This window comes from Pongo abelii, chromosome 10 (assembly GCF_028885655.2).
Source record: "Pongo abelii isolate AG06213 chromosome 10, NHGRI_mPonAbe1-v2.0_pri, whole genome shotgun sequence".
NCBI lineage: Eukaryota > Metazoa > Chordata > Mammalia > Primates > Hominidae > Pongo > Pongo abelii.
In genome coordinates this window covers 119,638,020-119,652,969 of record NC_071995.2, presented here as the reverse complement: position 1 = coordinate 119,652,969, position 14,950 = coordinate 119,638,020, and the positions used below count along the sequence as shown (strand labels likewise).

The window sequence follows — 14,950 nt, the reverse complement described above, 5'->3', positions numbered from 1 at the left end:
TAGAAAACTTACCTATGCTTTCCCCTACTTCAAATCAGGTACTTTTTTTTAATAATGAAGAGATTTTTTGTGCAGTATTAAAGGATGACATTTTTCTTCTCTAGTCAATTAACCATACCCACTTGTCTAGTGTTTGGGGGAATGAAGTTTCTGTAAGTCATGCCATTTTTCTTACAGTTGTTTAAAAAAATTATACCTTTTCTTTCTCTAGTTCTTGCAACGATAGCTTTTGCTTTTCTTCTCCTCCCGATGTGCCAGTATTTAACAAGACCCTGCTCACCTCAGAACAAGTAAGGACTTGGGACTTTCCTCTTAAATTATAAACTTGTATATATTTTTCTGTCATATTTGATAGCATTATTAGGATTCTCAATTTCTCGTATTTGTCATATTTGATAGCATTATTAGGATTCTCAATTTCTGGTATTGGCTGGAGCACAGAAATGCCAGAAGACCGGGAAGTGAGACATTTGATCTTTAAAGCCAGAAGCTGGTACTTCCTTTTGTACCTTCTCATGTCAGAGGAAATACAAACAAAACTTAGGAAGTCTGAGTCATTGTAATGTGCTTCCTACTTAGATCATTGAAAGATGAGCAGTTTTCTTTTGAAACGGTGCTTTTATTCCTTTACTGTGAGTTGATGAAATATGAGAATAGTGGTTGAACTCAAACGTTATTCTTTGCCTTTGGTCTTCGGTGGCCTAGATATGCTACCTACTTGCGTTTAATCCTAGTGTTCACACCTTAACTCTGAAAGTCATTGCTGCACGGAAACAAAATTCTGTGCTAATGGAGATGCTGAACGCACTTAGGAAACCAGTCACTGGTGGCAGCTGATGTTCGCAGGAATTAGTGATAACCAAAAGATTTACAATCTTCTAAATAGAGTGATACCATCTTTGGTAAATGAGTTGAATTGTTGGCATTTCTTCATTTTGTTTTCCTCATAAGAATAGAATTTCCTCCATACTTACTAGCTTTTCCAGAGGTCGATATTGTCACTTCAAACTTCTAAATGCCCATGTTGATAATTGGTCCCAAAAAGACATTATCAGTTGGTGCAGAAGTATATTCCTGTTAGCTTTCCATAAGTTTCTCCAAAAAAGGATTGGGTATTTTGGATTTCCAGCTATCTTGGTATTATCTGCTATTCTAATCCAGCCATCATGAACTCTGATCATGAAATACCAAAGGAGAATTTGGTTACTGCATAGTGTGACCACTGTCCAATAAGTGTTGTGTGTTTTCCAGGATTTCCTTTGGTTGCTGTGGACGTTTCACTGCTGCTGAGTTGCTGTCATTCTCTCTGTCTGTCATGCTCGTCCTCATCTGGGTTCTCACTGGCCATTGGCTTCTCATGGATGGTGAGTGACTAATTTGTGACAAATTGTAATTTTACTTTATAGAGTTTTATAGATACTTTAGGATATTCACAGAGCTGTACAACCATCACTACAATAAACTTTTAGAGCATTTTCACAGCCACCCCCGCCAAAACCAATGAGCGGTCATTCCCCTTACCCACCACCCCACCCCAGCCCCAGGTATCCGCTAGTCTCTACTTTCTGTTTCTATGGATTTCTCCATTCTGGACATTTTCCATAAATGGAATCATACATTATGTGGCCTTTTGTGTCTGACTTGTTTCACTTAGCATGTTTTCAAGGTTCGCCCATGTTGTAACCTGTATCAGCACTTCCTTTTTATGGCTGAATACTGTTCCATTGTATGGATACACTAATTTTATTTATTCGTTTACCAGTTGTTTCCACGTTTTAGGCTATTATGAATGATGCTTCTTTGAATATTAATGTACAAGTTTTTGTGCAGACTATGCTTTCTTATATAAATGGAGGCTTGGCACAATGGCTCATGCCTGTAATCCCAGCACATTGGGAGGCTGAGGCAGGAGGATCACTTGAGACCAAGAGTTCAAGACCAGTCTGGACAACATAGCAAGATCCCATTTCTACAAAAATAAAAATCATCTGGGCATGGTGCACCTGTGGTTCCAGCTACTTGGGAGGCTGAGGTGGGAGGATCCCTTGAGCCCAAGAGTTCAAGATTACAGAGAGCTATGATCATGCTACTGCACTCCAGCCTCAGCAACAGAGTGAGACCCTGTCTCTTTAAAAAGTAACAATAAGGGCCGGGCGTGGTGGTTCATGCCTGTAATGGGAGGTTGAGGCAGGCGGATCACGAGGTCAGGAGATCAAGACCATCCTGGTTAAAATGGTGAGACCCTGTCTCTACTAAAAATACAAAAAATTAGCTGGGAGTGGTGGCAGGCACCTGTAGTCCCAGCTACTCGGGAGGCTGAGGCAGGAGAACTCGGGAGGTGTGAACCCGGGAGGCGGAGCTTGCAGTGAGCCAAGATCGAGCCACTGCACTCCAGCCTGGGCAACAGAGCGAGACTCTGTCTCAAAAAAAAAAAAGTAACAATAAGGAAATGGGATTAGATTGTAATATAATGCATCATATTATGCTCTATATTATATATGTAGTATATGTAATATAACGTGTTATATATAACCTGCATTATGTATGTGATATACATCATATACTTTAATGATATAAATACATGTCTATATCATTACATAAAAGTATATCATATCCTTTTCAATAACTTTAGAGTATTAAGGATGAATACTTAGACATGAAATCCCTGGAACAGAATTTTTGCATTAAAAAAATCTATACCTATTATTATACTGCCTTTCAGATAGTAGTTTATACTCCAACCTGTAGCATATGAGAATTTCTCTTCATTGATGGTAAGGATGAAATAATAATGACAATAATACCTAGGATGAATTGAGTGCTTTTTATGGATTAGGCAATCTGCTAGGTGCTTTACATGGATTATCTCTTTTAATCCTCAGAACAACTCTTTGAAGTAGGTACTGCTGTTTGTTCCCATTTTCAAAAGAGTAAACAAAGGTTCAGAGAACTAGCTCATCCCAGCCACAGACCCCTTATGTAGAATTCATACTTACCACCAAAGCATCTTGGAATCTTGGAGGCTGTTTCTGAAAATCACCCATAATTTTCCTAGTTTTTCCCTTAAAACCTTTTTTTTGGGGGAGGGAGTTTCGCTTTTGTTGCCCAGGCTGGAGTGCAATGGTGTGATCTTGGCTCACTGCAACCTTCATCTCCCGGATTCAAGCTATTCTGCCTCAGCCTCCCAAGTAGCTGGGATTGCAGGCACATGCCACCATGCCCGGCTAATTTTTGTATTTTTTTTTTTTAATTTTGTATTTTTTAGTAGAGATGGGGTTTCACCATGTTGGTCAGGCTAGTCTCGAACCCCTGACCTCAGGTGATCCACCCGCCTCGGCCTCCCAAAGTTCTGGGACTACAGGCGTGAGCCACCACGACCAGCCTTTTTTTTTTTTTTTTTTTTTTTTTTTTTTTTTTTAGTAGAGACAGGGTCTCTTCATGTTGGCCAGGCTGGTCTTGAACTCCTGGGCCCAGGCGATCCTCCTGCCTCGGCCTCCCAAAGTGCACAGGCATGACCCACTGTGCGTGGCCTCCCCCGGCTTTTTGTTTGGTTTGGTTTGGTTTGGAGACAGGGCCTTACTCTGTTGCTCAGGCTGGAGTGCAGTGGCATGATCAGTGCTTACCGAATTCTTGAACTCAAGCAGTCCTCCCACCTCTGCCTCTCATGTAGGTGAGACTACAGGCACAAGCCACCATACCCAGCCAATTTTTTTTATTATTATTTTATAGAGATGGGTCTCACTATGTTACCTAGGCTGGTCTTGAACTCCTGGCCTCAAGCAGTCCTCCCAGAGTGCTGGGATGGGGCCAGTGCATTGGCTCCCAGCACTTTGAGAGGCCAAGATGGGAGGATCGCTTGAGGCCAGGAGTTCAAGACCAGCCTGGGCAACATCGTGAGACTGCATCTCTACAAAGCACTGGGATTACAAGCATGTACTGAACCACGAGGCCCAGCCCCTTGAGATGTTTTTAAACTTTTCTTTTAAACTGTATCATTCTGTTTCCAGTTTTTTGTTTTTTTTTTTTTTTTGAGACGGAGTCTCACTTTGTTGCCCAGGCTGGAGTGCAGTGGCGTGATCTCGGCTCACTGCAACCTCTGCCTCCTAGGTTCAAGTATTCTCCTGCCTCAGCTTCCTGAGTAACTGGGATTATAGGTGCCTGCCACCACACCTTGCTAATTTTCTTTCTTTTTTTTTTTTTTTTTTTGTATTTTTAGTAGAGACAAGGTTTTGCTACGTTGGCCAGGCTGGTCTTGAACTCCTGACCTCAGGTGATCCACCCGCCTCAGCCTCCCAAGGTGCTGGGATTACAGGCGTGAGCCACCGCAGCTGGCCTTCACTTCCTTTATATGCAGTCCTTACGTTTCCACAGTTCACTTTCGTAATCTCAAAAATTTTTTATCTAACTGCTCTGCCCCACAAAGTAAAATTCTTTAAAAGGGATTGTAAACTATTACCTTTTCCTTTCTTTTGGTGGTTCCAAAGGGAAGAAGGTTAAAATATAAAGACAGTCAATTCTATACTACTTGTAATTCCGAAGAAATTTTAAGGGAAGAATTTGAAAATCTAGGGTACAGGTATGGATTGCATCTATTCCTGTTACCTACTCCAAATAACCACAAAGCTACTCCAGACTTTGGAGACAGAGTTCTTTGGAACCAGTGCCGGGTCTGGGAGGCTCTTCTGCACTCCATCAGGCAGTGTTTCCCTGCAGCTCTGGGGCTGGCTCAGAGGTGATGGGTTTGATATTCATCATTGTCTGAGCCCAGAGCCACCCAGAGTGATGCTTACTGTCCACTGCCTCAAGTTTGGAGTAGCTAAGTTAGTCAAACAATTTCTAAGTACTGATCTTGTAGGCTACATATACTTTGTATGACTGATCTTAAGTTTGCTGCATAGTATTTGGTCCATTGTTTGAGGTTTTTATTTTTAATTTGTTTTAGAGAAAGGTTCTTGCTCTGTTGTCCAGGCTGCAAATAAGGTGATTTGATCCTAACTCACTGTGACCTCAAGCTCCTGGGCTTAAGTAATTGTTTGGATTTTTTTTTAGAAGACATTTGCATCAAATATATGAATTAACTCAAAACCAAGGATGTTCTATTCATGGTCAATTTGGATAGAATTTGACAAAAATTATTGTAAACTATTTTTTTTCTGGATCCAGAATCAGAATCATCTTAATAAGAAATAAATTTTAAACTTTAAGGAAAACAGAAAACTTGTCCTTCTGCATCTAGGAATTTTTTTTCCTCATAAGTGACTTTGACCAGTACAATGATTTGAAATGTCTGTGTGTCAAGTTAGTTAGTAAAATGTCATAAGAAACTGAGTATTCTGTGGAAATTAACTAGCAAGTGGATTGCAAATTGTAAAGCATACAAATATAAGTTATACTTACAATTGTAAAATACATTTGTTAAAAAGACAAGATTATAGTGATGGAGAACAGCTCAGTGGTTGGCAGGGTTTGTGTGGAGGAGTAGGGTGACTATAAAGAAAAAACACAGGGGTTTTGGGGGGTGATGTGACCATTCTGTATGCTGAGCATGGTGGTGACTCTGTAAATGCATGTGGGAACTTTCTTAGAACTGCTACATCTAAAGAGAAACTGTCAATTTTACTGTTCAGGCCGGGCACAGTGGCTCATGCCTGTAATCCCAGCACTTTGGGAGGCTGAGACGGGCACATCACCTGAGGTCAGGAGTTCGAGACCAGCCTGGCCAACATGGTGAAATCCCATCTCTACTAAAAGTTCAAAAATTAGCCAGGTGTGGTGGTGTGCGCCTGTAATCCCAGCTACTCGGAACGGTGAGACAGGAGAATCGCTTCAACCCAGGAGGTGGAGGTTGCAGTGAGCCAAGATCACACCACTGCACTCCAGCCTGGACAACATAGTAAGACTCCGTCTCAAAAAAAAAAAAAAAAATTACTTTTCAGTCATTTTGGAAATAAAATGTTAAATATGTTTTTATTTTTTATAAATATGTAAATCTGTTTTCATAGTAGTTATTCAATGCTTTTTTTGAGTGTCTACCATATACCAAGCTATTAAAACAGTTCCTTGAGTTTGTATAGTAACTTGGTCTAGACTATACAGACCTTTGATGACGCAGACAGGGAAGGCAAAGTCAAAATCACCCATGCCTGTCTGTGTAGTAATTCACCTTTGCTGATTCTGACAGATTTGGTCATTTGTTTAGCATCTTGTATTCCCTTATAAAAACATGTGCTGTGATTGTTTGCTTCAGTACTAGAGAACCCACTATGCATATAAGCAGTCCGAAATGCAATGGCTACCAGACCTGATTTCCCAAATCAAGTATTAATTAGTGCTTTCAGTAGCTTGTGATTTGTGTTACGATACTTCAGTGCTTCCGGAAGTTGATGACGTTACATTCAAAGTAATACAGCAAGTTGCTTGCCCAGCTTATGGTAAAAGGGTGGGTAAGTGCTGATTGTATAAGGACTAGTTATTATTAAGAGTGATAAAGTGACAGCTGTGTGCATTAGACTTTTCCTGAGAGTAGCACTTGTTGAATTCTGCAAACAATGATTTGTTAATTTAAAGTAGGGAAGAAGTGATTCATGTATAAACAGAGCATATAGGGGATTCTGAAAAACTTTAGTAAAACCTAATCTTTTAAAAATATATATTATACAATATTAAGGAATCTTGATCATGATAATTATTGGGGCACAGAGAATAAATTTTAGTCCAAATCAATCTCATAGCCTCTTTTATGATTATATCCCTTAAATCTTACCTAGTCCAGTGGCTTCCTGATGAGGAAACAGGCAGATGTTTCTCCTGCTGTTACTTCTGAGCAGAAACTATTTAGAAATTCCAGTTAGTTGGTTAGAATCTAAACCAGATTTTTTCAGTGCATGTAAGTTGGCTGTTTGGATGACTGTGAACCACATATTCCTAAGAGAAACTGTTTTATGATGGTGTCTTTAAATGACAGATTGAAGAGGCCACCCCTATAATGATACACTTAAATCCACCTAAACGAATGTGGAATGAGACGATGAAAGCACCAGGTGCTACTGGTTTAAAGTAATGTAAAGCAGTAATCACCTAAGCAGGATGATTAGTTTCAATGCTAGCATATGCAAAGCCCATATTATGACAAATGATATTTTAACTACCTTGAAGTCTCAGTCCCCCATGTAGTCTGAGTTTCTCGGTAATCCCACTGCTAACTTTTTGATGGCTCTCCTTTCTTGAACCTCTTTATTCACGTATCCAGACACAATGATACTATTTATATGTTTTGCTGAGGGTTTAAAGTGCTTACTAAGCTGCTGACCCAAAAAAGATGAGCTGTCTCTCAAAACAATAAGCAGTGTGGTCTTTCTACCCTCAGCTCTGCCCTACCTTAGCATTGCAGAGAACAGAAAAAAAAATGCCTGTTTACTAATAGTATATTACCAAAAAAAAAAAAAAGTTCAGCATGGCAGAAGGGGACATTCTTTTCACAGCCATTGGAAACATACACTTTAGAGCAAGTCGGGAGAATTTTCTTCATTGTACTTCCGCAGACAGGTCTGGGATGGGTTTATCAGACTCACTAAAGGAGGAATGGGGTGAGCACCTCTCTGTAAGACAAGACATACTGAAGGGTCTGTTTTACTATGCGAGTCCCTTCCTCTAGACTGTACAGTTAATAGAAAATTGGCCATAAAGAACAAACTTTTTTCCCCAGTGGCTGCTATCAGAAGTACATTTCCATTGGAAAATTCACTTCATAGTTGAAAAGTTTTGCTGAGTGTTCAGTGAGGTTCCCCGAAACCCTAATTAGAATTTTACCACATTTTTCTGTCATTATTGCAGTTTCCCAGTATTACTTATCCACGGATCTCTTCGTCCTGCCAGTTTGCACTGGTTGAAATGCCCTTGTGACCAAGGATGGAATTTTTCCTCATAGAGAGCCTTTGAGCTTTTCGTTTGTTTCTCAGACTAGTGTTTGACTTATTTTCTGCTGTCACAGTAGTCTAGCTTTCTAGCCATATTGTGTAATACACTGTAGTGTTTTGCTGTCTGCCATGAATATTATCTTTCAGACTTCTCTGCAGAATCTGAAATCATCTTGTAAGCAGTGATATTTGATGGCTGGGTTTTTTTTTAATTAGCGTTTCTTAATTAAAGTCTGTTCTTTGAAGTTAATTTAGAATGAAAACAGGATAATAAATTATTTTCAGGGCTACACTAAGAAGTATTAACATTAAGAATGGACTTCAGGATTTTCCCGAACTGAAGTCTAGGGCTGTTATATCTACTCTCAGTTTCATCTGGCAAATTAACCTTTCAAATTTGGGAAGACTTGAAAGAGTTCGACCTATGGGTGATGGTATGTTAGCTAAAAGCTGATGAATATTGAGTACACACCCCTAGTGATCAAGGATCATAGAACCTGGTTTACAGTCCATCCCCTGCCTAGTTCAGGGACTAACAGAGTCTTGACCAATGTCTGATTCAGTCCCCTCGTTTTATAGCAATTGCTACTAACCTAGAGTAGAACATGTTTAGGGCCAGAAATCTAACAATTGATATTTTGTTTTAAAATTCTACACTCAACCGGGCACGGTGGCTCACGCCTGTAATCCCAGCACTTTGGGAGGCCGAGGTGGGCAGATCACTTGAGGTCAGGAGTTGGAGACCAGCCTGGCCAACATGGTGAAACCCCATCTCTACTAAAAATACAAAAATTAACCAAGGCATGGTGCATGCACCTGTAGTCCCAGCTACTTGGGAGGGAGGCTGAGGCAGGAGAATCACTTGAGCCTGGAAGGCAGGGGTTGCAGTGAGCTGAGATTGCACCACTGCACTCCAGCCTGGGCAACAGAGTGAGACTCTATCTCTAAATAAATAAATAAATAAAATGCTACACTCTTGGTGCACTGAGTCCACACAGGGCATAGATATCTAGAGAGCCTGTATCGCGAATGTGAGCACTGCTTAGAAACCTTACAGGTTATGTCATCCTCGTAGAGAACATTTGAGCTCGGTTTGGTGTCACTGTCTTTGTCCCTGACCCACTAGTTGTAGAAGACAATGTGATACAGAGATATCAGTGATAAATTGAAAATAACTCTAGCTAAATGGCTAAGATTAATCATTTACTTCCCCCAACACTTTTGGTTAATGTACATTTAACCGAAAGTTAAGTGTGTTGGTGAACCTATAAGAGTCTCAGGAGTGTCTAAAGCCGCAAGGGAAAGAGAGCACCTCCCTTCACTTTAGCCTTGAAAAGCCCTGAGGAGGAGGTAAGATTTTTTAAGGGTTATTTGAATGACAGAATGAAAGGCAGGCAAACTAGATTGAGAGCATGTTCTGGGAATATGACATCGCTTGTGGCAGTATTCGCTGGGTCAGAGTGGTATTCATTCCACATGCTTCTAAGAGCCTTCTCTGAGACAGTCAAAAGGATGCCTTCTGCCTCTTCATACACGGAACTTAGACTAGAGTGGGGAGGACCTAGATGCTCTAATTGGAAAGAGGGTGTTCAGCTTAACGCAGATGGAGAGAAGGGATAGGCTGAGGAATAGGAACCCGTTCAGACAGATGCCAAGGCAGAGCCAGCATGGTGCTCAGCTCCGCTCTGTGGAGGTTGTGCCTCCTGAGTTTATGCAACTTTATAATTAGACTTGATTCATCAGAGAAGGGAGCCTGGTGACCTTAAGGCAGGAAATTATGTGAACAGATGTTTGACAGTGGCAGTGAACAGTACATGGGAAAGAGTAAGAGGGAGGGAGGGAAAGGAGACACAGCAAAGTAGGAAGTGGGTGGAGGTGTGAGCAAGGTCTGCAGTAACAGTAAAGAATAACACCCCAGAATGGCTGCAGATTTCATGTGCATGATGAGAGGCTGTGAGGTGTTGAAGATGAACCCAGACTTTCTTATTTGGAAGGTTAGGATAGAATGACACTGTCTGGAGTCATGGAAAACCCAGTCACTGAGCAGTCTGTTCCATATTTAGTTTAGACGCAGGTGGAGGAGGATTAGCATGAGATGAATGACAAAGCAGCAGGTGGATGCTTAGACCTTGTGACCTTTCAAGGCTCCTGTGCAGTTAGGATGAAGTGATTCTATGGTAAATTGAGTAGAAAAGGTCAGGAAGGGCCACATGCGGTGGCCCATGTCTGTAATCCCAGCACTTCGGGAGGCTGAGGCAGGCGGATCACCTGAAGTCAGTAGTTCAAGACCAGCCTGACCAATATGGTGAAACCCCATCTCTACTAAAAATACAAAAATTAGTTGGGCATGGTAGCGGGCGCCGGTAGTCCCAGCTACTCGGGAGGCTGAGACAGAATTGCTTGAACCTGGGAGGCACAGGTTGCAGTGAGCCAAGATCGTGCCACTGCACTCAGCCTGGGCGACAGAGCAAGACTCCATCTCCAAAAAGAAAAGGTCAGGAAGGGACAGGTCGTCTGCATGTGTCACAGAGGCGAATAAACTTACCCCGAGGAGCCTGGCCTCTTGCTTCTCTGTCCAGTCTGTTTCCCTGCCCTTCTTTTGGTTGCTGGTGAGCTGCATCATTCAGTCCTCTGACTCTCACTCCCCACAGACTCCTGTCTCCCATCTGTCCATCCTAGGCCTTCTGTTACTTTCTTTGTGCCCTTGATGCCTTGCATTCCATGTATTCACCTGTAAGTCCATGAACAGATCACCCTAGCCAGTATCTATACACAAACCTGTGTCTCACCTGTGCTCTGGCCCGATGGGCTTCCCACGTACTGCTGACCACTGTTGTTCCTCCAGCCGGATGAGCTGCTCCCTGGTAATGTCCTGTTTATTGACTCATGACACAACCAAATCTTTGTTTCCTAAAGATGATGATCATGGGAGGTCCCATCCTTTCAAATATGCATGTTTGTTGGTCAGAGCAGGGGCTCTGGGTACATCTCTCAGTGCCCTAAACATCATGCTTCAGTCATCCCTTTGCAGCTCTGAATGCTCTGAGCTTTGTCAAGCCTCACTAATACATTTCATTGGGTTCATTTCAAATGACATGCATTTGTATACATTTTACCAGGTTGGTTGTGTTTTATGAATTTATTTAAAAATTAAAGGACACCCTAGTATAATAAACATCCTATATGATTATAAAGTCAGGAATTAGATCTTGACCACATCTCTCCAGAACTCACACTGCAGCTCACCCTGTAACTCAGTGAGTGCTTGATAACAGTGATGATGGTGGAGATGAAGATATATATTTTGCTTTTCCTAGGTTGAATACTGTCTTTCCAACTCCTCTGAGTTGTAGGGATGAGGCAGCTTTTTCTCCTCTGTGTTTATATTAGCACTATGCACACAGTAGGAACCCATGAAATAGTAATTCAGTTGATGTGTCCAGGGTCTGCCAAGCTGCTATATTTATCCACTTTATTACATATATTGACAATTTACCACCAGTTCTATGAAAATGAAATATATTTGTTCATATGGCTTTTTACTTTTCTTAGAATAATTTGAAATTTGAAGTTAATAGAACACAGTTTTGCATTCATTCAGCAAGTATTTATTGAATGTCTACTCTGTCAAGTGCTAGGGATCCACAGAAAGAATCAGACATGGTTTCTGTTTCCCAGGAGCACGTGGTCAGCTAGCACGGGAATAAACTCACCAGTGTATAAATATTCACACGGTCATAGAATGGACGAGTGAGTTGAGAGACATTCAGCGTTCTATGGCACATCACATAGAAGAAGCAGCTGGGCCAGGCGCGGTGGCTCATGCCTGTAATCCCGGCACTTTGGGAGGCCGGGGCGGGTGGATCACCTGAGGTCAGGAGTTTGAGACCAGCCTGACCAACATGGTGAAACCGTGTCTCTACTAAAAATGCAAAAATTAGCTGGGCGTGGTGACGTATGCCTGTAATCCCAGCTACTCAGGAGGCTGAGACAGGAGAATCACTTGAACCCAGGAGGTGGAAGCTGCAGTAAGCTGAGATTGCACCATTGTACTGCAGCCTGGGCAACGAGCAAAACTCCATCTCGAAAAAACAAACTAAAAGAAGCAGCAGCAACTGACTGGTTGGATCAGGAAAGACTCTGAGAAAGGACTCCTGACCTGGCTCTTTCAGAATGAGGATGGATTTTCCAGATGAAGGAGCCGGGGGCAGGACCTTCTGTGTAGAGCGTGAAAAGAACACAGTATGTGTGGAGAGTGGGGAATTGTGTTGAACTGGCTAGAAAACAGAGCCACAGGAATGCGTGTTGAGGGCTTGGGCTGTACAGTGGAGAGTGCCGTCCCTGGCCAGGGAGTTGGACATTCATCCCACCCCAAGACCCCATGAAGAGTTCCTCAACAGCTCTGTGTCCTCATCAAACCTGTGTTTGCAGAATAGTGGAGGAAGAGAGCTGAAGGAGGGGAGAGGCCCTGTACCTGCCAGGCCCTGGACTACAGGGGTGAGCACTGAGCCATGCTCTCGGGGAACCTTCACTGGAGTTGAGGGCAGTGAGAATGTTTAAAAAAAAGAAGAAATTTTGTATATCAGATGTTGAGAAATGAAAAATAAGACAAGGGCAGGAAGTATAATCTTAAATATAATTGCAGGAAAGTCCACCTGTCATTGAGAAGCTAGTACTTGAGTGAGGAACTGTGAAAGACGAGGAGCAGAGCCAGCTGGGTTCTGGGAGGAGATTGTTCCAGGCAGAGGGCACAGTAAATGCAGAGCACTGAAGCGGCGGCATGGGGGGCAGAGTGAGGAGGCTGCTGTGGCTGGCGCAGGAAGTAGCAGGAGGTGACCTGAAGGGTCACCGTCACAGCAGGACCTTGTCAGCCAGTATGAAGGCTGTGGCTTTTACTCTGTGGGAAGTTGTTTAAGAGTTTTGAGCTAGGGGACCCATAAAAGCTGCCTTAGGGTTTAAGAAGCTGCTTCTGTCTGCCCTGTGAAGAAGAGACTTGTTAGGGGTTAAGTTGGAGGCAGAGAGGCCAGGGAGGAGGTCATTGCAGCAATGCACGCCAGGAGAGGATGGCGGCTTAAGCCAGGCAGGGTGTAAAAGAAAGAGAAAGGGGTCAAAAACGACATCACAGATTTCCATCTGCACAATTGGAAGCAAAGAGTAAATGCTTGGAGACGGAAGACTACACTGTTAAGAGCTGAGTTTGGACATGTTAGATTTGAGAGGCCAACTAGACAGCCAAGTATATATGTCCCTTAGGCCACAGGATGTATGAGTCTGGAGCTCCAAGAAAAGATTCAGGCTGGAAATTAAAATGTGTGAGTTGACATATAAAATAGTCTCAAGAGCCTTGAGATTGGACGAGATCACTGAGAGAGGAAAAGATATGAGGAAAGGCCCGCGGAGTTCTGGGAATTGAAGAGGAGCTCCAGAGAAGCCTGAAAAGGACAGTGAGTGGGGAGGAACAGGAGAGCACATTGTCCTGAGAATCAAGGGAGAAGGAGGGAGCCATTAGCTGGGCGGGTTGCTGCCTAAAGGTCAGGTAAGAGGAGGACAGGTCGATTACTGTGTCTAGCAATGAGGGGATCCTTGGCAAGCCCCCAGGAGCAGTGTCAGTGGAGTAGCAGGGATGAAAGCCCTGCTAGAAGTGATCGAGCGCTCAGATGATAACATCTAATTTATGGGAAATATATGGGATAGAGGAAAAGCCAACCACTGCAATAGAGAAGCACCAGAAAAATCCAGATGACTCCAGTTTCAGCAAGTCATTAAAAAAAGGACTTTAGGCTGGGCATGGTGGCTCACACCTGTAATCCCAGCACTTTGGGAGAACAGGGTGAGAGGATTGCTTGAGATCAGCCTGGGCCACATAGCAAGACCTCATCTCTACAAAAAGTACAAAAATTAGCCAGGTGTGGTGGTACATGCCGGTGGTCCCAGCTACTCAGGAGCTACTCAGGAGGCTGAGTATTGCTTGAGCCCAGGAGGCAGAGGCTGAAGTGAGCCAAGATCGCATGACTGCACTCCAGCCTGGGCGACAGAGCAAGACCCTGTCTCAAAAAAAATAAAAGTGGTGGGGTGGACTATGCCAGATTGGAAACCAGCACGGACAAATGATCTGCAAAAGATGTTTTGGGGTCTATAGAGAAATTTGATTAAATGAGGTGAAAATTCACCCAAATGGAAACTGGGGGTTGTTGGCTTTGGTAGAGGGGGGGAACAGATTGTGTGATCTCATTAGATTAAAAAAAAAAAAAAAAGTATGTAAAAAATTCTTGGCTGGGTGCAGTGGCTCACGCCTGTAATCCCAGCACTTTGGGAGGCCAAGGCAGGTGGATCACCTGAGGTCAAGAATTCGAGACCAGCCTGGCCAACATGGTGAAACCCCATCTCTACTAAAAACACAAAAATTAGCTGGGCGTGGTGGCGGGCGCCTGTAATCCCAGCTACTCAGGAGGCTGAGGCAGGAGAATCACTTGAACGCAGGAGGCAGAGGTTGCAGTGAGTCAAGACTGTGCCATTGCACTCCAGTCTGGGTGATAGAGTGAGATTCCATCTCCAAAAAGAAAAAAAAAAAAATTCTAGGAAGATATTGAACAGTGGTAATCTCTGAAAAGTGGGAAAGTAATTTTTTTATTTTGCTTTACTGTATTCTCTAGTTTTCTATAATGCAGTTAATGAATTGCTGGGTTGATGCCTCCAGGTGAATGAAAGGGGTGCTATCTAGGGTGTGAGTTCACTTTAAAGCAGGGAGCAAGGACAGCACATCCACAACATTGGAGGAAAGCCAGGGAAGAGAGAGCTTGGAAGTCTCGGACTGGTTTCCTGGGTCTCCAACAGCCGAGCACTATGTCTAGCAGGAGGAAAGCAATCACCCCAAATTCCACAAGTCCAAACAGGCTGAAGAAGTGGGTGCTTTGCACCAATTGCATGTAAGTTTCTGAAGCTGGAGCTTAGGGCTGCCTGATTTTTGAGGGAATTGCAAACTCTGTGAAGGGGCATAGCTTGTGGAAAGAGGATGAGCCTGGAGTCCACACTGA

The 14,950-nt window shown here is 42.9% G+C and overlaps 1 protein-coding gene across 2 annotated transcripts in view; it reads left to right on the top strand.

Annotated features, from left to right (window-relative positions):
• Nucleotides 1–14,950, top strand: part of SPPL3 (signal peptide peptidase like 3) — a 139,752-nt gene that overhangs the window by 119,417 nt on the left and 5,385 nt on the right. For both annotated transcript variants that reach the window (XM_024257214.3, XM_054528331.2), the window contains 2 exons: nucleotides 212–290; nucleotides 1,252–1,364. In XM_024257214.3, coding sequence (XP_024112982.1) covers nucleotides 212–290; nucleotides 1,252–1,364 — 192 coding nt within the window. The remainder of the gene's footprint in view (nucleotides 1–211; nucleotides 291–1,251; nucleotides 1,365–14,950) is intronic.